The sequence below is a fragment of the Salmo trutta genome, chromosome 13, assembly GCF_901001165.1.
Source record: "Salmo trutta chromosome 13, fSalTru1.1, whole genome shotgun sequence".
Taxonomy (NCBI): Eukaryota; Metazoa; Chordata; class Actinopteri; order Salmoniformes; family Salmonidae; genus Salmo; species Salmo trutta.
This window is the reverse complement of record NC_042969.1, coordinates 16821784-16846058: the sequence shown is the minus strand read 5'-3', so window position 1 is coordinate 16846058 and position 24275 is coordinate 16821784. Positions and strand designations below refer to the sequence as shown.

At 47.4% G+C, this 24275-nt stretch overlaps 1 protein-coding gene across 2 annotated transcripts in view; it reads right to left on the bottom strand.

The window, feature by feature from the left end:
* Positions 1-24275, bottom strand: part of LOC115205337 (testican-1) — a 373161-nt gene that overhangs the window by 137054 nt on the left and 211832 nt on the right. For both annotated transcript variants that reach the window (XM_029771183.1, XM_029771184.1), the window contains one exon: positions 23623-23668. In XM_029771183.1, coding sequence (XP_029627043.1) covers positions 23623-23668 — 46 coding nt within the window. The remainder of the gene's footprint in view (positions 1-23622; positions 23669-24275) is intronic.

Here is a 24275-nt window from a genome sequence, read left to right as displayed (position 1 = left end):
GAATGCACTCTATTTTGAAGCATGCATCAATGCAAGCTTCAACATAAAGTATGCAAAGAAACATGACGCAACCACGTAAAAAACGATGCAAAATGTACGGCGGACATTATTAGAGCTGAAGTGAGTGAAAATACAGTCCAACATCAGAATAAAATGTTGCCTACTCATATCTCATATGTTGCCTGACTACAATATTTGATCTTGATACGTTAATAAATAAATGCTATGTTAATTTTGGCATGTTTACCTGTCTATGTACAGTAGAACACAAGCCCATAATACGTCAATAGGGCTAACTGGCTAGCTACTACTGTTAGCTAGCCATGAAGAATTGTTAGCTAATAATATTAGTTTTAAGTAATTTTACCTGTTAAACTATCTGGTTCCTAGCTACATTATTACGATTCACATATAGCTGATAGTTATGAAGTAAAACAGTTGCTTTGTGTATATATTGTTTCGTCTCTATTGCCATTGTCCTGGCTAGATGACGGTTCAATGAATGGGGAGTGTGAGGTAATACAGTAGAGGGAGTTCGAGGTAATACATTAGGGGGAGTTCGAGGTAATACAGTAGGGGGAGTGTGAGGTAATACAGTAGGGGGAGTGTGAGATAATACAGTAGGGGAGTGTGAGGTAATACAGTAAGGGGAGTGTGAGGTAATACAGTAGGGAGAGTGGGAGGTAATACAGTAGGGGGAGTGTGAGGTAATACAGTAAGGGGAGTGTGAGGTAATACAGTAGGGGGAGTGTGAGGTAATACAGTAGGGAGAGTGTGAGGTAATACAGTAGGGAGAGTGGGAGGTAATACAGTAGGGGGAGTGTGAGGTAATACAGTAAGGGGAGTGTGAGGTAATACAGTAGGGAGAGTGTGAGGTAATACAGTAAGGGGAGTGTGAGGTAATACAGTAGGGGGAGTGTGAGGTAATACAGTAAGGGGAGTGTGAGGTAATACAGTAGGGAGAGTGGGAGGTAATACAGTAGGGGGAGTGTGAGGTAATACAGTAAGGGGAGTGTGAGGTAATACAGTAGGGAGAGTGTGAGGTAATACAGTAAGGGGAGTGTGAGGTAATACAGTAGAGGGAGTTCGAGGTAATACAGTAGGGGGAGTGTGAGGTAATACAGTAAGGGGAGTGTGAGGTAATACAGTAGGGAGAGTGTGAGGTAATACAGTAAGGGGAGTGTGAGGTAATACAGTAAGGGGAGTGTGAGGTAATACAGTAGGGGGAGTGTGAGGTAATACAGTAGGGAGAGTGTGAGGTAATACATTAGGGGGAGTGTGAGGTAATACAGTAGGGGGAGTGTGAGGTAATACAGTAGGGGGAGTGTGAGGTAATACATTAGGGGGAGTGTGAGGTAATACATTAGGGGGAGTGTGAGGTAATACAGTAGGGGGAGTGTGAGGTAATACAGTAAGGGGAGTGTGAGGTAATACAGTAGGGGGAGTGTGAGGTAATACATTAGGGGGAGTGTGAGGTAATACAGTAGGGGGAGTGTGAGGTAATACAGTAGGGGGAGTGTGAGGTAATACATTAGGGGGAGTGTGAGGTAATACATCAGGGGGAGTGTGAGGTAATACAGTAGGGGGAGTGTGAGGTAATACAGTAGGGGGAGTGTGAGGTAATACAGTAGGGGGAGTGTGAGGTAATACATTAGGGGGAGTGCGAGGTAATACAGTAGGGGGAGTGCGAGTGCTTCTGAAATGTATTGTTTTATGCGTTCTCCACACTCTCATCCTCACAAGAACGTACTTGAGAACATCGTGGGAGAATGCACTCCCGAGCATGAGAGTGTGGAGCACTGTAGTATGTATATAGAGAAACACACACAGTGGGATACCAGCACATACTGGGATACCAGCAGCAGGCAGAAGAACCAAAACACGACATGAGAAATGTACGTCAACAAGAGAATCTGAGAATCTGAATGCTAATCGGTCAATAGAAAGGCTTCCCGTCCACAGCAGTGTACTCTAGATGTGGACTGGATAGAAAGAACTCTCTACTGATATGTGGCACATGATTCACTGGAGACTAAATAGGAAAATGTCTGATTTTTGATAATCCTATGAATGTCAAACAGTACATGTGATGAGGCTGGTTATTCCAGCTGTAGCTAGTTGCTATACTGTATTACCTTGTCCCCACAGTGCAGAACAAGACCTGTCTATTTCCAGCTGATTTAAAAACTAGCACTGGACCTAACGAAGCTAGTCCCTAAAAACATTACTGATCAATGGGAAGGATCCAATCCCCACTAGGCAATATGGGACCTCTCCATTGGTGATTTGTGAAACTCTGTTGATGTGATTGGTTAGCGGTCAGTGGGATATAGCTCCCTAATCTGCTGATTGGTCTGAAGTCTTTAATCAGGTTTTTGATTTGGCCTTCAGTCAGACTCCTTGGCCCTGATTGGTTTCCAGGGGCGACCATTGACTGGTCGGTCACTTTCACATCGGCAGGTTGTGCTCGATGCTGGAATCCTATTGGACAAATTAATCCCTTACTCTCATTGCCTGAAGTAACCAGGACTGAATAATTGGGGATTTGGTGTGTGTGTGAGTGTGTGTGTGTGTGTGCGTGCGTGCGTGCGTGTGTATAATATTACACTGTAAGTAGACCAGCTTCTTGTCATTGCTTAGAGCTGCACTCCACTTCAGCAGAGACGGATTGAAGCCGACCTCTGATCTCTGAGTCAAACTCTCAGGCTCTCAATGAGTCCAGCCTAAATTAGACACACACACAAACACAGGCACACACACACACCCTCAGTAGGATGAATCCAGATCATAGGCTAATTAGCCAATTATTGAAGAGGCTCAAGTATCTCCTTACTACCCTCCCACACTCTCGTTCAACCCACACCATTTTTTTCTCAATCTTTTCTCTCCCCGTCTCTCTCTCTCTCTCTCACCCCATCTCCCTCTCTCACCCCATCTCCCTCTCTCACCCCCGTCTCTCTCACCCCAGTCTCCCTCTCTCACCCCTGTCTCTCGCTCTCACCCCCATCTCTCTCTCTCACCTACCGTCTCTCTCTCACACCTGTCTCTCTCTCTCACACCTGTCTCTCTCTCTCACCCCGTCTCACTCTCTCTCACCCCGTCTCACTCTCTCTCACCCGCCATCTCCCTCTCTCACCCGTCTCTCGCTCTCACCCCCATCTCTCATCTCCCCTTCTCTCCTCTCCTCTGTCAGAGAACCCCCATCTCCCCTTCTCTCCTCTCCTCTGTCAGAGAACCCCCATCTCCCCTTCTCTTCTCTCCTCTGTCAGAGAACCCCCATCTCCTCTTCTCTCCTCTGTCAGAGAACTCCCATCTCCTCTTCTCTCCTCTCCTCTGTCAGAGAACCCCCATCTCCCCTTCTCTCCTCTCCTCTGTCAGAGAACCCCCATCTCCTCTTCTCTCCTCTGTCAGAGAACTCCCATCTCCTCTTCTCTCCTCTCCTCTGTCAGAGAACCCCCATCTCCCCTTCTCTCCTCTCCTCTGTCAGAGAACCCCCATCTCCTCTTCTCTCCTCCCTTCTGTCAGAGAACTCCCATCTCCTCTTCTCTCCTCTGTCAGATAACTCCCATCTCCTCTTCTCTCCTCTCCTCTGTCAGAGAACCCCATCTACTCTCCTCTCCTCTTCACTCCTCTCCTCTGTCAGAGAACCCCCATCTCCTCTTCTCTCCTCTACTCTGTCAGAGAACCCCCATCTCCTCTCCTCTCCTCTGTCAGAGAACCCCCATCTCCTCTTCACTCCTCTCCTCTGTCAGAGAACCCCCATCTACTCTCCTCTCCTCTTCTCTCCTCTGTCAGAGAACCCCCATCTACTCTCCTCTCCACTGTCAGAGAACCCCCATCTACTCTCCTCTCCTCTGTCAGAGAACCCCCATCTCCTCTACCCTCCTCTGTCAGAGAACCCCCATCTGCTCTCCTCTCCTCTGTAAGAGAACCCCTATCTCCTCTCCTCTCCTCTGTCAGAGAACCCCCATCTACTCTCCTCTCCTCTTCTCTCCTCTCCTCTGTCAGAGAACCCCCATCTCCTCTTCTCTCCTCTTCTCTGTCAGAGAACCCCCATCTCCCCTTCTCTCCTCTCCTCTCTCAGAGAACCCCCATCTCCCCTTCTCTTCTCTCCTCTGTCAGAGAACCCCCATCTCCTCTTCTCTCCTCTGTCAGAGAACTCCCATCTCCTCTTCTCTCCTCTCCTCTGTCAGAGAACCCCCATCTCCCCTTCTCTCCTCTCCTCTGTCAGAGAACCCCCATCTCCTCTTCTCTTCTCTCCTCTGTCAGAGAACCCCCATCTCCTCTCCTCTTCTCTGTCAGAGAACCCCCATCTCCTCTGCTCTTCTCTCCTCTGTCAGAGAACCCCCATCTCCTCTTTCCTCCTCTGTCAGAAAACCCCCATCTCCTCTCCTCTGTCAGAGAACCCCCATCTCATTTCCTCTCCTCTTCTCTCCTCTGTCAGAGAAGCCCCATCACCTCTCCTCTCCTCTCTGTCAGAGAAACCCCATCACCTCTCCGTCAGAGAAGCCCCATCACCTCTCCTCTCCTCTCTGTCAGAGAAACCCCATCACCTCTCCTCTCCTCTATGTCAGAGAAGCTCCATCTCTCTCATCTCCTCTCTTTCAGAGAAGCCCCATATCCTCTCCTCTCTGCCAGAGAAACCCATCTCCTGTCCTCTCTTCTATGTCAAAGAAGCTATATCTCTCTCCTCTCCTCTCTATCAGAGAAGCCCCAACTCCTCTCCTCTTCTCCCTGTCAGAGAAGCCCCATCACCTCTCCTCTCTGTCAGAGAAGCCTCATGACCTCTCCTCTCAATCAGAGAAGCCCATCACCTCTCCTCACCTCTCCTCTCTGTCAGAGAAGCCCATCATCTCTCCTCTTTGTCAGAAAAGCCCATCACCTCTCCTCTCTGTCAGAAAAGCCCATCACCTCTCCTCTCTGTCAGAAAAGCCCATCACCTCTCCTCTCTGTCAGAAAAGCCCATCACCTCTCGTCTCTGTCAGAGAAGCCCATCACCTCTCCTCTCCTCACCTCTCTGTCAGAAAAGCCCATCACCTCTCCTCTCTGTCAGAGAAGCCCATCACCTCTCCTCTTTGTCAGAAAAGCCCATCACCTCTCCTCTCCTCACCTCTCTGTCAGAGAAGCCCGTCAGAGAAGCTTGAGTGTCTAGCACTGGGATTGAACATGGAACCCTCAGAGCCGGTGCTCACAGCTTACGCCTATCCGCCATCCCTGCCGACAACGCCCTAGCAAACCACAAGCCTACTTGATGGTAATAACGCTCACCGTTGCCCCAAGTGGCCGTTTGTTTGTAAGTCATGTTTCGAAGTCCTGGGTACTGTACCTGGACGGATGTCGAATTTCGCCTTGGATCTTGAGCGATCTGGCTGTTGTGTGTGTGTGTGTGTGTGTGTGTGTGTGTGTGTGTGTGTGTGTGTGTGTGTGTGTGTGTGTGTGTGTGTGTGTGTTTGTGTGTGTGTGCAGAGACAGAGAAAGAGAGAGAAGCAGATGCTTGTGGGAAAAAGAAAGAAATAACCATCATTCTTGTAAACTATCTCAACGTCCTTCAGACAAAAGCTCTGTCAAGTGATCTATTTGATGTCAGTCATTCTCTTGAAGCACTGAAAGAGTGTGTGTGTGTACGTGTGTGTATGTACGTGTGTGTGGGTTGGAAGGTGGGCTGCAAGTACAACAGTCATTCCACCAGTATATAACAGCCTACTGTAATTAGAAGTATTGCTGGAGTGACCTATCATTTGTTGCCATAGAGATGATCTGTTACATAAGGTGCACAGTTGTGAGGTCGTTCCATATGGTCATGAATACACACACACACACACACACACACACACACACACACACACACACACACACACACACACACACACACACACACACACACACACACACACACACACACACACACACACACACACACACACACACACACACACACACACACACACACACACACATTACAGCAGGGAGAGAGTGGGAGTTATGCAGCCGTCTTGCACACCCCAGTTTATCTAACTACTAAATACTGCCAACATTACACTGGGGGTACTAGAGAATGCTTTCATTTGAATAAAACATTAGATATTTTTGAAACATTCACAAATCTGCTACACAGGTGAGAAGGTAAGGCTATACGATGTGTTTGTGCATCCAGCTATGAACATATTTAGGGTAAACACACACACACACACACACACACACCTGCAGACATGTACGGACCTGCGAGAAACACACAGACGAATACACAGCAGACACACACAGACACAATTTGAGTAGGATGTCCCCACAGCATGCAATTACCACCACATAATAAATTAGGGGACGGGAAAGGGGATACCTAGTCTGTTGCACGACTGAATGCATTCAACTGAAATGTGTCTTTCGCATTTTACCCAACCCCTCTGAATCAGAGCGGTGCGGGGGGCTGCCTTAATCGACATCCACGTCTTCGGCGCCCGGGGAACAGTTGTTGCTTCATAACAAGAAACAATTAGTCATATCTGCTGTAATGCTCGACTCAGTTTCAAGCTGACGTGTAAACAGCTTGAATTCCATTGATCATTCCAACAATTAAAGTGAGTATGGATTACCTGCCTGAAGAAAACAGAAAAACACTCAGTCCAGCTGTGTTTTAGACTCACACAGTTTCTGTACAGCTAACCTTGTGGACACACAGTTTCTGTACAGCTAACCTTGTGGACACACACAGTTTCTGTACAGCTAACCTTGTGGACACACACAGTTTCTGTACAGCTAACCTTGTGGACACACACAGTTTCTGTACAGCTAACCTTGTGGACACACACAGTTTCTGTACAGCTAACCTTGTGGACACACAGTTTCTGTACAGCTAACCTTGTGGACACACACAATTAAGTTCCATTCATAATCCTATTTTCCCTAACCCTAACCCAAAAACCTAACCTTAACCCTAAACCAAAACCTAACTCCTAACACTAACCCTTAACGTAATTCTAACCCTAAACCTAATTCTAACCTTCACCCTAAACCCCCTAGAAATAGCATTTGACCTTGTGGGGACGAACAAAATGTCCCCATTTGGTACAATTTCTGTTCGTTTATTATTGTTGTGGGGACTTCCGCTCCCCACAAGAATAGTTAAACACGTCCATTCACACACAATAAAGCAAAAACACACACACACAATACAATTCTGAAGAGGCCATCTCTTCTCTCTGTTTCCTTCCCTCTTTCACAAACATCCGCGCAGGCGCACGCGCGCACACACACACACACACACACACACACACACACACACACACACACACACACACACACTTGTAATAGAGGGACCTTGGGCTCCAGACAGCCATCTCAAGGCCTGCAGGCCACGGTTTTCGCAGTGATAAATGTGCCATGTCATAGTTTTAGCATCGCCGGGGTTACCGCTGGAGACCATGACGCATAATGGAACACTCGCTGGTGTGTGTGTGTGTGTGTGTGTTTCATAGCCAGGCCTACATCATTGGAGGCACACATTGACCCCCATACGACTCCCATTGTCCCAAATGGAAATGAACTTGGCTGAGTGTTTTGCCCAACAGTCTAAACCAGGCCATCTCTCTACAATAGGAGAGTTGTATTCTACTGCAAGGTCTCTCTCTCTCTCTGTCCCTCTCTGTCCCTCTCTGTCCCTCTCTGTCCCTCTCTGTCCGTCTCTGTCTCTGTCTCTCTCTGTCTCTCTCTGTCCCTCTCTGTCCCTCTCTGTCTCTCTCTGTCTCTCTCTGTCTCTCTCTGTCTCTGTCCCTCTCTGTCCCTCTCTGTCCCTCTCTGTCCCTCTCTCTCCCTCTCTGTCTCTCTCTGTCTCTCTCTGTCTCTCTCTGTCTCTCTCTGTCCCTCTCTGTCCCTCTCTGTCCCTCTCTGTCCCTGTCTCTGTCTCTCTCTGTCCCTCTCTGTCCCTCTCTGTCCCTCTCTGTCCGTCTCTCTCTCTGTCTCTCTCTGTCTCTCTCTGTCCCTCTCTGTCTCTCTCTGTCTCTCTCTGTCTCTCTCTGTCTCTCTCTCTCTCTGTCCCTCTCTGTCCCTCTCTGTCCCTCTCTCTCCCTCTCTGTCTCTCTCTGTCTCTCTCTGTCTCTCTCTGTCCCTCTCTGTCCCTCTCTGTCCCTGTCTCTGTCTCTCTCTGTCTCTCTCTGTCTCTCTCTGTCCCTCTCTGTCTCTGTCTCTCTCTGTCTCTCTCTGTCTCTCTCTGTCTCTCTCTGTCCCTCTCTGTCTCTCTCTGTCCCTCTCTGTCCCTCTCTGTCTCTGTCTCTCTCTGTCTCTCTCTGTCTCTCTCTGTCCCTCTCTGTCCCTCTCTGTCTCTCTCTGTCCCTCTCTGTCCCTCTCTGTCCCTCTCTGTCCCTCTCTGTCCCTCTCTCTCTCTGTCTCTCTCTGTCAATTCAATTTCAATTCAATTTAAGGGCTTTATTGGCACGTTAACATTCCCAAAGCAAGTTAATTAAGCATTACACTCACAAAAGTTCCAAAAGAATAAAGAATGTCAAATTATGTCTATATACAGTGTTGTAATGAGGTGTCTCCTTGTCTCTCTCTCTGTCTCTCTCTCTGTCTCTCTCTCTGTCTCTCTCTCTGTCTCTCTCTCTCTTCTTTTATTCTCTCTCACCATTTCCTTTTCTTCTCCCCTTCTGTCATCAGGTGTGTGATGCTAACAGTCTTATCATGTCTGCTGATCCTCATGATCCTCCACTAGACTATAACAGTGACTGGATCTGTTAATCAAGGCTTAGGATCACAATCAGAGGCTTAGCTGATGACTACAACACCACAGTACCAGCACTGAAGGCCTTCATATACTGAGGATATCCATATTCACTATACTCACTAGGTCTTCCTCATTCTGTCTCTCTGTCTCTCTCTCTCTCGCTCTCTTGCAGTGCATGCTCTCTCTCTCTCTCCTCCACGTTAACTCCAATCTTAGGAACACACCTGAATCCACGCCATAACTACAGCGTCTCCTCCGCGCTAGGCTGCGAAGCATCACGCACACCACACCTTCCAAACGCCAGGAAACTAAAACTCTGTCCTCTTCCTCCCTAACTTAGAAAAAAAACATGGGGTACTGCTAAAACAAACAGTGCATTAACCCTCCACCACAGAAAATAAAGGAGGGCTCTGTCCTAAATGATTTTCTTCCTATTTATATTTTCATGTTTAACAATAAATAAACAACAATGAGCAACAGTAAAATGTGCATTTCAAAGTGAGGCATGGGGAGGGGCTCTACACAGGGTTTGCCAGCACAGATAGTCTACGATGTTTTGAGTGTGGGGATTTGGGGCATAAGAGCTTTGCGTGCCCACATAAAGGCCGTAGACAAGGTGAGGGTGCAAGCGCCAGTGGAGGAAATCGAGATCAACGTGCAGGGGGCAATGAGATGCAGGCAGCAGAGGCTGGGCCTAGTCAGGCTAGAGATGGTGGTGTAGATGAGACTGGGTCTAGTCATGCTATGGATAGTGGTGTAGATGAGGCTGGGTCTAGTCACGCTACAGATGGTAGTGTAGATGAGGCTGGGTCTAGACAGGTTATGGATGGTGGTGTAGATGAGGCTGGGTCTAGTCATGCTACAGATGGTGGTGTAGATGAGGCTGGGTCTAGTCAGGTTATGGATTGTGGTGTAGATGAGGCTGGGTCTAGTCAGGTTATAGATGGTGGTGTAGATGAGGCTGGGTCTAGTCACGCTACAGATGGTGGTGTAGATGAGGCTGGGTCTAGTCAGGTTATAGATGTTGGTATAGATGAGCCTGGGTCTAGTCCTGCTACAGATGGTGGTGTAGATGAGGCTGGGTCTAGTCAGGTTATGGATTGTGGTGTAGATGAGGCTGGGTCTAGACATGCTAGAGATGGTGGTGTAGATGAGACTGGGTCTAGTCATATCTTGGATGGTGGTGTAGATGAGGCTGGGTCTAGACAGGCTAGAGATGGTGGTGTAGATGAGGCTGGGTCTAGTCATATCATGGATGGTGGTGTAGATGAGGCTGGGTCTAGTCCTGTTATGGATGGTGGTGTAGATGAGACTGGGTCTAGTCATGTTATGGATGGTGGTGTAGATGAGGCTGGGTCTAGTCAGGTTATAGATGGTGGTGTAGATGAGGCTGGGTCTAGTCATATCATGGATGGTGGGGTAGATGAGGCTGGGTCTAGTCATGCTACAGATGGTGGTGTAGATGAGGCTGGGTCTAGTCCTGCTACAGATGGTGGTGTAGATGAGGCTGGGTCTAGTCAGGTTATGGATGGTGGTGTAGATGAGGCTGGGTCTAGTCCTGCTACAGATGGTGGTGTAGATGAGGCTGGGTCTAGTCATGCTACAGATGGTGGTGTAGATGAAGCTGGGTCTAGTCATGCATGGATGGTGGTGTAGATGAGGCTGGGTCTAGTCATGTTATGGATGGTGGTGTAGATGAGGCTGGGTCGAGTCAGGCTATGGATGGTGGTGTAGATGAGGCTGGGTCTAGTCATGCTACAGATGGTGGTGTAGATGAGGCTGGGTCTAATCAGGCTACAGATGGTAGTGTAGATGAGGCTGGGTCTAGTCCTGTTATGGATGGTGGTGTAGATGAGGCTGGGTCTAGTCCTGCTACAGATGGTGGTGTAGATGAGGCTGGGTCTAGTCAGGCTACAGATGGTGGTGTAGATGAGGCTGGGTCTAGTCAGGCTAGAGATGGTGGTGTAGGTAAGGCTGGGTCTAGTCATGCTACAGATGGTGGTGTAGCTGAGGCTGGGTCTAGTCATGCTACAGATGGTGGTGTAGATGAGGCTGGGTCTAGTCATGCTACGGATGGTGGTGTAGATGAGGCTGGGTCTAGTCATGTTATGGATGGTGGTGTAGATGAGGCTGGGTCTAGTCATGCTAGAGATGGTGGTGTAGATGAGGCTGGGTCTAGTCATGTTATGGATGGTGGTGTAGATGAGGCTGGGTCTAGTCATGCTAGAGATGGTGGTGTAGATGAGGCTGAGCCTAGTCCTGTTATGGATGGTGGTGTAGATGAGGCTGGGTCTAGTCCTGTTATGGATGGTGGTGTAGATGAGGCTGGGTCTAGTCCTGCTACAGATGGTGGTGTAGATGAGGCTGGGTCTAGTCATGTTACAGATGGTGGTGTAGATGAGGCTGGGTCTAGTCATGTTACAGATGGTGGTGTAGATGAGGCTGAGACTAGTCCTGTTATGGATGGTGGTGTAGATGAGGCTGGGTCTAGTCAGGCTAGAGATGGTGGTGTAGATGAGGCTGGGTCTAGTCATGCTACAGATGGTGGTGTAGATGAGGCTGGGTCTAGTCATGTTATAGATGGTGGTGTAGATGAGGCTGGGTCTAGTCATGCTACAGATGGTGGTGTAGATGAGGCTGGGTCTAGTCAGGTTATGGATGGTGGTGTAGATGAGTCTGGGTCTAGTCATGTTATGGATGGTGGTGTAGATGAGGCTGGGTCTAGTCCTGTTATGGATTGTGGTGTAGATGAGGCTGGGTCTAGTCAGGCTAGAGATGGTGGTGTAGATGAGGCTGGGTCTAGTCATGCTACAGATGGTGGTGTAGATGAGGCTGGGTCTAGTCATGTTATGGATGGTGGTGTAGATGAGGCTGGGTATAGTCATGTTATGGATGGTGGTGTAGATGAGGCTGGGTCTAGTCATGTTACAGATGGTGGTGTAGATGAGGCTGAGACTAGTCATATCATGGATGGTGGTGTAGATGAGGCTGGGTCTAGTCATGTTACAGATGGTGGTGTAGATGAGGCTGGGTCTAGTCATGCTACAGAAGGTGGTGTAGATGAGGCTGGGTCTAGTCATGCTACGGATGGTGGTGTAGATGAGCCTGGGTCTAGTCAGGTTATGGATGATGGTGTAGATGAGGCTGGGTCTAGTCCTGCTACAGATGGTGGTGTAGATGAGACTGGGTCTAGTCAGGTTATAGATGGTGGTGTAGATGAGGCTGGGTCTAGTCATGTTATGGATGGTGGTGTAGATGAGGCTGGGTCTAGTCATATCATGGATGGTGGTGTAGATGAGGCTGGGTCTAGTCATGCTACAGATGGTGGTGTAGATGAGGCTGAGACTAGTCATATCATGGATGGTAGTGTAGATGAGGCTGGGTCTAGTCATATCATGGATGGTGATGTAGATGAGGCTGGGTCTAGTCCTGTTATGGATGGTGGTGTAGATGAGGCTGGGTCTAGTCATATCATGGATGGTGGTGTAGATGAGGCTGGGTCTAGTCATATCATGGATGGTGGTGTAGATGAGGCTGGGTCTAGTCATATCATGGATGGTGGTGTAGATGAGGCTGGGTCTAGTCAGGTTATAGATGGTGGTGTAGATGAGGCTGGGTCTAGTCATGTTACAGATGGTGGTGTAGATGAGGCTGAGACTAGTCATATCATGGATGGTAGTGTAGATGAGGCTGGGTCTAGTCATGTTATGGATTGTGGTGTAGATGAGGCTGGGTCTAGTCATGCTACAGATGGTGGTGTAGATGAGGCTGGGTCTAGTCATATCATGGATGGTGGTGTAGATGAGGCTGGTCTAGTCATGCTACAGATGGTGGTGTAGATGAGGCTGGGTCTAGTCATGCTACAGATGGTGGTGTAGATAAGGCTGGGTCTAGTCATGCTACAGATGGTGGTGTAGATGAGGCTGGGTCTAGTCATATCATGGATGGTGATGCAGATGAGGCTGGGTCTAGTCATATCATGGATGATGGTGTAGGTAAGGCTGAGTCTAGTCATGCTACAGATGGTGGTGTAGATGAGGCTGGGTCTAGTCATGTTATGGATGGTGGTGTAGATGGTGTGGGGTCCTTTTTGTACCTGGTCTGTCTGTAAAAATGTTCTCCTCAATGGAGGTGTGTAGTGGTAGACTGCTTGTAGTAAAAGCAGAAATTAACAACAGGGGTTTTGTCTTTATAAATGTGTATGCCCCTAACACAGGGAGAGAGAGCGGACTTCTATTGTGTCTTAGACAGGAACTCTCACAAGTAGCGCCTGAGGAGACGCTGGTGGTCGGCGGGGACTGGAACTGTACAATGGATTTTACGAAAGACAGAAATGGAGAGGAGCCTCATTCAGGGTCAGTGGGAGTGTTAAGGGACGTCATTAAGCAGTTTGACCTAGTGGATGTTTGGAGAACTAGACATCCCAACACAAGACAGTATACATGGGTGAAGGTTTTTGGCGCTAGGGTGAGTGCAGCCCGGCTTGATCGTTTTACATGTCCAGGAATCAGAGCAACAGGCTGTTGGGCGCTACCATTCTCCCGGTGGGGTTTTCAGATCATCATATAACCACGGCTCGGCTGTCCATCTCACCAGGGCCCCGGCAGGAATCCTATTGGAAGTTTAATATAAAGCTCTTACAAGATGCCACCTTTTGCTCAGGTTTCCAGACCTTTTGGGAAAGGTGGGGGCAGCGAAGATAGGAGTATGAGTCTCTGAGCCAATGGTGGGATGTGGGAAAAGTCCAAATTCGGCTTTTCTGTCAACAGTATTAGCTCTCTCATCCTCAGAGGCTAGGAGAGTTTTAGGGGAACTCGAGCGTCGTATTAGTGAGATGGAGGTAGAGCTGGTGGGGCAAGGCAATGTAGGCCTCCAGGCTAATTTAGCTCAATTACGTAGGGACCTGTGCAGTTTTTTTCTAGGTTAAAGCAAAGGGAGCATTTGTAAGAGCTACGTTCTCCATGCTCAAGGAGATGGGTGCTCCCAGCTCCTTCTTATTTGGTTTGGAAAGACAGAGCGGTGAAGCCAAGGGTATGCATTGTCTATGGCTTTCGGATGGGCGGGTGATCTCTGTGTTGGTAGAGATGCGGGAGAGGACTGTGGAGTTTTATACTGAGTTGTATAGGGCAGAACTGTGTGATCCTATGTGTGCTCAGGTCTTGTTCGCAGGACTCCCTAAGCTCTCTCTGGCACAGAGATGAAATGGACATTCCTCTGTTGTCCCATGAACTGGCAGAGGCCGTACCCCAGATTTACCCCGGCCATGCATGCCATGCAGTGGAGTTTTAAAAACAATTCTGGGGAATAATTGGACTGGATTTCTTTTGCATGTTGCGTGAATGTGTCGGGGTAGGAGAGTTGCCGTCGGACGGCTCTGACTCTCCTGCCCAAAAAAGGGGACTTGTGTGAAGGCCTGTGGCATTGCTCTGTGCAGACTACAAGATATTTGCCAAGGTCGCTAATAGACTGAAATCCCGTCTGGACTCAATAGTACAAAAGGACCAGACATATTGTGTACCGGGACGCTAAATCAAGGACAACTTGTTCTTAATCAGGGACATGTTGGACTTGTCGAGAGGTTCTAATGTGAACATTGGACTGGTCTCTTTAGATCAAGAGAAGGCTTTTGATAGAGTGGACCATGAGTATCTGATGTCTGTGTTTGGGTTTGGGGAAAGGTTTTTGACCTGTGTGAAGCTGTTGTATGCTGGGACGTCGTGTATTGTCAAGGTGGGAGGGGGGCTCAGTAGGCCAGTCTGGGTGAGACACAGGCAGTGATGGCCCGGTCGAGGGGGCTCCTGTCCCAAGTGTCAGATAGAGGGAGGGTGCTGATAATCAACAACCTGGTGGCATTTTCCCTGGGACATAAACTGGCTGTCCGCAATCCCCCCGCCGGTCTGCTCGCAGACCTGCAACGCAAGCTGGTGGACTTCTTCTGGTCAGGCCTCACTGGCTGAGGGCGGCAGTGTTGTACATGACCGTCCATGAAGGAGGACAGGGCCTGGTGGAACTGGAGAGCAGGGTAGCTGCTTTCAGACTAAAGGCGGTGCAGAGACTGCTTTACCATACTGATGTTGGCTGTTGGGAACCAGCATGCACGCTGCTGAGGAGAGCTGGTGGATTAAGGTTGGACCGGCAGCTGTTCCTCATAAAGCTGGAGAGGCTGAGTACAGCAGGTCTCTCTGATTTTTACTCTGCGGTGCTGAAGGCCTGGCAGCTATTAAGGCCCACACGAGAAGGGGGTGTGGAGCCTGGGCTGTGGGAGGAGCCTATCTTCCACAACCCAGCCATTCCTTTGAGATCGGTCTAGTCGGCCACCCTGCAGAGGCAACTGATGGCAGAGGGTGTACTAAGGCTGGGTGACCTGCGACTGCTGGGAGAGGAGGGTTGGAAAACCCCGGAAGTCCTGGCACAACAAACAGGAATAAAGTCTCTTAGGCTGCTGGAGAGATTCCTGGAGGAGGTCCAGGAGGCACTATCTGAGCCGGTAAGGGGGATGTTTGAGCAGCCAAATGGGGAGGGGCCACCATGTTTCCGCCACTGCAGGTGACGGTAGAGACTGGAGACTGGCAAGGGGGTTTGGAGGACTTGCTAGATTTTAACACTCCGAGCCTGAGGGAGTTTGGGGGAGTGGGAGGTAAAGTCCTCTACAAACTCTGCATTAAGGTACAGAACATTAGGAGCCTAACAGAGAGTATGGTGGGTTTTAGATGGAGGGGGCTCTACAAACCCCCAGTACCAAAGAGGTCAGGGGACCTCCAGTGGAGAGTTCTACATGGAGCCCTGGCCACTAACAGCTGGCTGGCACGGGTTGAACCGGGAGTCGGGCAGGGGTGTCCTTTCTGTGTTATGAAAGAAACTGTGATTCATGTGTTTTCTGTGTGCACCAGGTTAATGTCACTAATGTCTCTGTTGGAATGTCTGTGTGAGAGGTTGGGGTGGGTTTTACTGTCAGGATGTTTATAATGGGGTACAAATATTCAAATAAGGAGAAATGTGTTTTGTTGAATTTTCTGTTTGCTCAAGCAAAGTTGTCTATTTGGCAAACAAGGAGAAACAGGGTCAAAGGTGGGGGATAACAGACCCTTTATTACTGTTTAATGGGATGGTCTCTGCGTGTCTTAGGGTGGAATTTGAGTTCTGTAAAATGATAAAAAGTGTGGAGATGTTTCAGGAGATATGGTGTGTTGGGGGGGCTGTCTGTATAGCTGGGGAAGATGTTTCAGGAGATATGGTGTGTCGGGGGGGCTGTCTGTATAGCTGGGGAAGATGTTTTGGATATATGGTTGTAGAAGTGATGAGGTTTTGGTTATTGTGATGTTGGTTTGTATCGTGGGGTAGAGGGCAAGGTGAGTATGGTACATGTATGCAGTACAGGATATATTTTTATTCTAATTTTAAGGGGGGTGGAGGTGGTGAGGTTTTAATGAAATGAGAATGTTTCATTAAAGAAATACAAAAAGTCAAAAGCCTCTCTCTCAATTCAATTCAATTGAAGGGCTTTATTTACATGGGAAACATATGTTAACATTGCCAAAGCAAGTGAAGTAGATAATAAACAAAAGTGAAATAAACAATAAACATGAACAGTAACCACTAAACTCACAAAAGTTCCAAAATAATAAAGAATCAAGACACATATCCTGTCTTCTCTTGAGAGCCAGGTCTGCCTACGGCGACCTTTCTCAATAGCAAGGCTATGCTCACTGAGTCTGTACATAGTCAAAGCTTTCCTTAAGTTTGGGTCAGTCACAGTGGTCAGGTATTCTGCCACTGTGTACTCTCTGTTTAGGGCCAAATAGCATTCTAGTTTGTTCAGTTTTTTTGTTAATTCTTTCCAATTTATATTATTTTTGTCTACCTGAGATTTACTGTCAAGGCCCAGGTCTGACAGAATCTGTGCAGAAGATCTAGGTGCTGCTGTAGGCCTTCCTTGGTTGGTGACAGAAGCACCAGATCATCAGCAAACAGTAGACATTTGACTTCAGATTCTAGTAGGGTTAGGCCGGGTGCTGCAGACTGTTCTAGTGCCCTTGCTAATTCGTTGATATGAATGTTAAAGAGGGTGGGGCTTAAGCTGCATCCCTGTCTCACCCCCGGTCCCTGTGGAAAGAAATGTTTTTTTTTGTTGCCAATTTTAATCTCACACTTGTTGTTTGTGTAAATGGATTTTATAATGTTGTATGTTTTCCCCCAACATGACTCTTCATCTTTTCTAGAATCAACAAAGCATGAGAAGACTTTGTTTTGGTTTGTTTATTTGCCAATTAGGGTGTGCAGGGTAAATATGTGGTCTGTCATATGGTAATTTGGTAAAAAGCCAATTTGACATTTGCTCACTACATTGTTTTCGCTGAGGAAATGTATGAGTCTGCTGTTAATGACAATGCTGAGGATTTTCCCAAGGTTGCGGTTGACGCATATCCCACGGTAGTTATTGGGGTCAGATTTGTCTCCACTTTTGTGAATTGGGGTTATCAGTCCTTGGATCAAAATATTGGGGAAGATGCCAGAGCTGTGGATGATGTCAAAGAGCTTAAGTATAGCCAATTGGAATTTGTCGTCTGTATATTTAATCATTTCATTGAGGATACCATCAGCCCCACAAGCCTTTTTGGGTTGGAGGGTTTGTATTTTGTCCTGTAGTTCATTCAATGTAATTGCAGAATCCAGTGGGATCTGGTAGTCTTTAATAGTTGATTCTAAGATTTGTATTTGATCATGTATTTGCTGTTTGTTATTTGTTATAGAGCCAAAAAGATTGGAGAAGTGGTTTATCCATACATCTCCATTTTGGACAGATAACATTTCGTGTTGTTGTTTGTTTCGAGTTTTCCAATTTTACCAGAAGTGGTTAGATTCTATTGATTCTTTAATTATATGAGCTGATTTCTGACGTGCTGTTCCTTCTTTTTCCGTAGTGTATGTCTGTATTGTTTTAGTGATTCACCATAGTGAAGGTGTAGACTCAGGTTTTCTGGGTCTCTATGTTTTTGGTTGGATAGGTTTTTAATTTTCTTCCTTAGGTTTTTGCATTCTTCATCAAACCATTTGTAATTGTTGTTAATTTTCATTGGTTGTCTGCTTTAAATGTTTAGATTTGATTGGGAAGCTGAGAGGTCAAATATACTGTTTAGGTTTTCTACTGCCAAGTTTACACCTTCACTATTACAGTGAAGCCTTTTGTCCAGAAAATTGTCTAGAAGGGATTGAATTTGTTGTTGCCTAATTGTTTTTTGGTAGATTTCCACACTACCGTAATTTCCGGACTATAAGCCGCAACTTTTTTCCCAGGCTTTGAACGTTGCGGCTTAAACAATGATGCGGATAATATATGGATTTTTCCCGCTTTCAAAAAAACACATTCTGTGACGTGCTCAGTTTTTTGGCGGCATGAAGCTTTCATTAGACCAATGAAATTGCCGAACGGGTTAAGGCCAAACGACTATTTTTGTTTACTGTTTAGATTAAATCGAGCACGCTCAAACTTCCCATCATTCTGATTACGGTAGTCATTTTGTCACCCTGATTCCTGGGGGTACAACAAAGTATTTGCAGCCACTCGACATCAGTGTAAATCGTGCATTTAAGGTGGCGCTCCGTGTTCAGCGGGAGGCTTGGATGACAAGTGGGGAGAAATCCTTCACTAAAACGGGCCGCATGCGAAGAGCAACTTATGGTCAAGTCTGCCAGTGGGTCCAGACAGCGTGGAGCATTGTCAAAAAATCCACTATCATCAACGGGTTTCGAAAGGCTGGACTGCTGCGTGTTGAAGAGGGCTCAGCGGGGGATTTGCCTCCGGATGAAAGTGACGAGAGCGACAATGAAAACGATCCAATATCGGATTAAGCAATTCTGAGGCTATTCAACTCCGACACCGAAGGAGATGGTTTCAGTGCACAGGAGAAGGAAGATGGTGACAAATGACTTTCTTGGTAGGCTACTGTTTACTGCTAATTTTGTATTTTTTGTTACAAGCCGTGTTTCGTTAAAGCCTATTTATTTTTGTTACAAGCCGTGTTTCGTTAAAGCCTATATATTTTTGTTACAAGCCGTGTCTTGTTAAAGCCTGTGTAAAGTTAATTTGTTTCAATGTACCGGTAGGCACCTGCGGCTTATAGACATGTGCGGCTTATTTATGTTCAAAATAATATATATTTTTTAATTCAGTGGGTGCGGCTTATATTCAGGTGCGCTTAATAGTCCGGAAATTACGGTACTTCCATCGATAGTATTTCTTAATATTATTCATTCAGTTCCTTTGGCTTTGATGCCTCATGATTGAGCATAGCTCTGTTCAAGTAGACTGTGATTTTGCTGTGATCTGATTGGGGTGTCAGTGGGCTGACTGTGAACGCTCTAAGAGACTCTGGGTTGAGGTCAGTGATAAAGTAGTCTACAGTACTACTGCCAAGAGATGAGCTATAGGTGTACCTACCATTGGAGTCCCATCAAAGCCTACCATTGACTATGTACATGCCCAGCGTTCGACAGAGCTGCAGGAGTTGTGACCCGTTTTTGTTGGTTATGTTGTCGCTGTTGTGTCTAGGGGGGCATATGGGGGAGGGAATGCTGTCACCTCCAGGTAGATGTTTGTCCCCCTGTGTGCTGAGGGTGTCGGGTTCTTGTCCAGTTCTGGCATTTAGGTCACTACAGACTAGTACATGTCCCTGGGCCTGGAAATTGTTGATCTCCCCCTCTAGGATGGAGAAGCTATCATCGTTAAAGTATGGGGATTATGTTGGGGGGGATATAGGTAGCACACATGAGGACATGTTTCTCTGTTGAAATAATTTCCTTATTAAATTCTAGCCAGATGTAGAATGTTGCTGTTTTGACAAATTTAATAGAGTGGGTTACGTCTGCTCTATACCACCTTGGGTGGGTGTATTAGTGGGGGATGGGCCTGTAGCTCACGGCCTGGACATATGTCCTGCTGTCATGCTGAGGTCCTTGCCGTACGGGCGGGGGCATGCGGTTGGCAGAAGTGGCATAGGTCTGATATGGGGAGGCCAATATAGGGTGTGGCCAGGGTTTGCTTGGGGTCTTAGCTGGTTGGGGTGTGGCTGGTGATTCTGTGGTCTGGGTGTAGGTCTTCTTGGCGTGGGTTCTCTTGGTGAAGGTAATTCTGGAGTGAAGGTAAGTCTTGCAGTTCTGGGAGGGTGTCTCACTGGTCTGGGCGGGGGGTCCGTTGCTCTGTTGCTCCTGTGTGAGGTGCTGGGGCTACGGTTGAGGGTAACGTCCTTCAGGGTCCTGGCAAAAGTTGGGATTGCTGCCTTGTACAGGTGGACCTGGTCATAAAGGCTGTTCAAGTCCAGGGAGGAGTGGTGGGCCAGGTAGACATTAGGTTTTGAGGCACAGTCTTGTGAAATACTTGCATTCACCCGCTGTATGGTGGCAAGGTGAAAGTATTTTCGTGGTAGCAGGGTGGAGATCACCACTTGTGCGTTGGGGAAAGTGGAAGAAGCTTTTTCAATCAATACCTTGAGTGCTGTTGCCACCCTTTCCTGCTGGGCCCTCAGGTCATTTGTGTCCATGTGAATTATGATGTGGCTGGGGGACCCTAGTCTGTCCTCTGACAACAGCTCCCGGGCATGCCTAGTGTTTGGGCACCAGAGTTTAGCCACTTTGTGTTTGGGAAAAAGCTTATCCTCTTGAATGTATTTGCCATTTGAGTCAATGAGGCAAATCCTCAGTGGATGTGTGGGGGTTGTCAGGAGGGCTATCGGGGGAGCTGACATCGAGGGCTGGTAGGAGGGGGTGGTGTCTGTTGGGTTGGTGGGTCCTGTGTTGTCTGTCCCACTGTGGTGTTGAGGTTGTGGTCCGGGTCTGAGGTGGGCTGTTCTGCTGGCTTGTCTGGGGGAGTGTCCTGCTCTCTGTCACACCTCAGCTTTCTGACCTCGTCCTTCAGTGCCATGTGTGCCTCTTTAAGTTCTCTCACCTTAGTCCGTAGAGCAGCCAGCCGTCAACCTCCAACCTTCCGCCCTCCGGGTCTTGTTGGGGGTTGTTGTTGTGCTGGACTGTTTTGTGGGTATGTTCTGTCTGGATTGTGTGGACTTGCTCTCTGAGCTCCACCATGTCTCTCTCCAGCTCTGTGAATTGATCCCTCTCAATGATGGAGGAGCAGCGCAGTTGTGGGATCTGGGTATGTTCAGCACTGGGGGGGTGACTATCCTCGTCTGAAGGACAGTATGAAGAGATGTGATCAAACTCACTCAGGATGGGGGAGTCCTCACAGAGAGAGATCTTTTCCTGCTGTGCTCTCTCTTTGATTCCGTAAAAGTCCTGCTGGAACTGCATGAGGACGCCCTGCACCATTACTGTCCCAGACTTTTTGAGAATTACACAAATATTAATTTTCACAAAGTCTGCTGCCTCAGTTTGTATGACGGCAATTTGCATCTACTCAAGAATGTTATGAAGAGTGATCAGATGAGTTGCAATTAATTGCAAAGTCCCACTTTGCCATGCAAATGAACTGAATCCCCAAAAAACATTTCCACTGCATTTCAGCCCTGCCACAAAAGGACAAGCTGACATCATGTCAGTGATTCTCTCGTTAACACAGGTGTGAGTGTTGACGAGGACAAGGCTGGAGATCACTCTGCCATGCTGATTGAGTTCAAATAACAGACTGGAAGCTTCAAAAGGATGGCGGTGCTTGGAATCATTGTTCTTCCTCTGTCAACCATGGTTACCTGCAAGGAAACACGTGCCGTCATCATTGCTTTGCACAAAAAGGGCTTCACAGGCAAGGATATTGCTGCCAGTAAGATTGCACCTAAATCAACCATTTATCGGATCATCAAGAACTTCAAGGTGAGTGGTTCAATTGTTGGCTTCAGGGCGCCCAAGAAAGTCCAGCAAGCGCCAGGACCGTCTCCTAAAGTTGATTCAGCTGCGGGATCGGGGCACCACCCGTACAGAGCTTGCTCAGGAATGGCAGCAGGCATGTGTGAGTGCATCTGCACCCACAGTGAGGCGAATACTTTTGGAGGATGACCTGGTGTCAAGAAGGGCAGCAAAGAACCCCCTTCTCTCCAGGAAAAACATCAGGGACAGACTGATATTCTGCAAAAGGTACAGAGATTGGACTGCTGAGGACTGGGGTAAAGTTATTTTCTCTATTGAATCCCCTTTCCGATTGTTTGGGGCATCCGGAAAAAAGCTTGTCCGGAGAAGACAAGGTGAGCGCTACCATCAGTCCTGTGTCATGTCAACAGTAAAGCATCCTGAGACCATTCATGTGTGGGGTTGCTTCTCAGCCAAGGGAGTGGGCTCACTCACAATTTTGCCTAAGAACACAGCCATGAATAAAGAATGGTACCAACACATCCTCAGAGAGCAACTTCTCCCAACCATCCAGGAACAGTTTGGTGACGAACAATGCCTTTTCCAGCATGATGGAGGACCTTGCCATAAGGCAAAAGTGATAACTAAGTGGCTCTTGGAACAAAACATCGATATTTTGGGTCCATGGCCAGGAAACTCCCCAGACCTTAATCCCATTGAGAATTTATGGTCAATCCTCAAGAGGCGGGTGGACAAACAAAACCCCACAAATTCTGACAAACTCCAAGCATTGATTATGCAAGAATGGGCTGCCATCAGTCAGGATGTGGCCCTGAAGTTAATTGACAGCATGCCAGGGCGGATTGCAGAGGTCTTGAAAAAGAAGGGTCAACACTGCAAATATTGATCATCAACTTCATGTAATTGTCAATAAAAGCCTTTGCCACTTATGAAATGCTTGTAATTATACTTCAGTATTCCATAGTAAAATCTGACAAAAATATCTAAAGACACTGAAGCAGCAAACTTTTTGAAAATTTATATTTGTGTCATTCTCAAAACTTTTGGCCACGACTGTAGACGTTGACATAGGTTGTTTCAATTTCCTCAATGTCTAGTATTCTGAGTTTCCAGCCAGTACCCTCTCTCTTGACATAGGGTTAGTGTACTCTTATAGCACTGTGCCATGCCAGGGGATGGTCTGTGTGGAAAATTAAGCTGCTTACGTTCCCCTCTTTGCAGCAGTCAGCAAATAGTGTCTCTGGATTGTCCTTGCTCGGTACTCTCCTGCCATTGTTGGGCTGAATAGTTTTCACACATCTGACTTCACATTTCAGTGCTAATTGAAGGTGCCACCAGGTCTGTTCTGTCCTAGCTGTTTGGTAGCTTAGTACACTTATTTACTTAGCTTTATAAAACAAAATTACCTAGAGATTATTGTCTTTTACTTTTTGGTTTCAGAAGTAGGTTCAGGCTGTTGGATGGTATTTCCAGGTTCCACTGTGTTTCTTCTGCAGGTTTTGGTTTGTTAGAAGTGTTTTCTTGATAGTCCTTCGTAGTAATAGTCCATTCAGGTAATTTTGTCCAAAATCAAGGTTTTAGGTATGGAATTTTGATTTGGATTGAAGGTTTTAATGTTGAGGTTAGTATCTAATGTTGAGGTAGGTACCCCTCTCTCTCTCTCCAGCTCTTAGAGAAAGAGTAGGGTCTTAAACTCTTGTTCCATAACATACTATTCAGGCTCCCTCTCTCTCTATGTATTGATCTGTGGGTCCTGCTGCAGAAGTGCTGATCAATAGAATAAAATGAAGACTCCACTATGTGATTCCACTGTGTGGAGATTCTGTATCACATGAACCTACCAGAGGAGATAGAGGGTGGTAACATACAGGAACCAGAGGAGTGGCTGTGGTGAAGTCATTAATGAAGTTACACAAGTGGTGTTTAGAGTGAGGAAGAAATTCACGCCATCTACCTCCATCCCCGCTCCCATCTATCCCCATAGCAACCTTCCCATCTAACCATCCCACACACACAAACCTGTATGCCCCCCCCCCCCCCACACACATACAAACACGTCTCACACACACACACATCATAGTGTCTGGTCTTACCTTGGTCGATTGGCTTGGCAGGACCCCAGCTTTTGAAGTAGTCATCCTGAGAGAAAAGCACAGGGGAAAAAGGTTTACTATACACACACACACACACACACACACACACACACACACACACACACACACACACACAGACAGACAACTTGACAGAAACAGATAAGAAAACATCTAAGGTCACACAGTCCGTAACAAATCCATATAAGTATGTTATTCCAGTTTATGCCACAGAGTTTGACATTCCAAACACTGTGTCACGACTCCCACCCCCCCCTCCTGCTCGGGTGGCGCTCGGCGGTCGTCGTCACCGGCCTACTAGCTGCCACTGATTCCCTTTTTGTTTTCCCCCTTTTCGTTATTAGGTGCACCTGTGCTGAGTTGGGCTGATTAGCGGGCTTTATTAGCCAGTAGGTTCGCCTGCTCTTTGTGCGGGATTGTTTCATTGTATGCTGTGCTTGGTTACACGCTGTTTGTTGTACATTTTCAGTGGTGCGTATGTTTGCGCAAGCTGTGTTTAGTCCCTTGTGTTTGGGCCACTTTGTTTTGTAGTGCGCTCTGTGCGCTGTTTGGGTTGGCTTGTCGTTTGGTCAGTGTGCCTATTAAAGCCAATACCCTGAATCGCTGTTTTCCTGCACTTGATTCCTCGTCAGCAA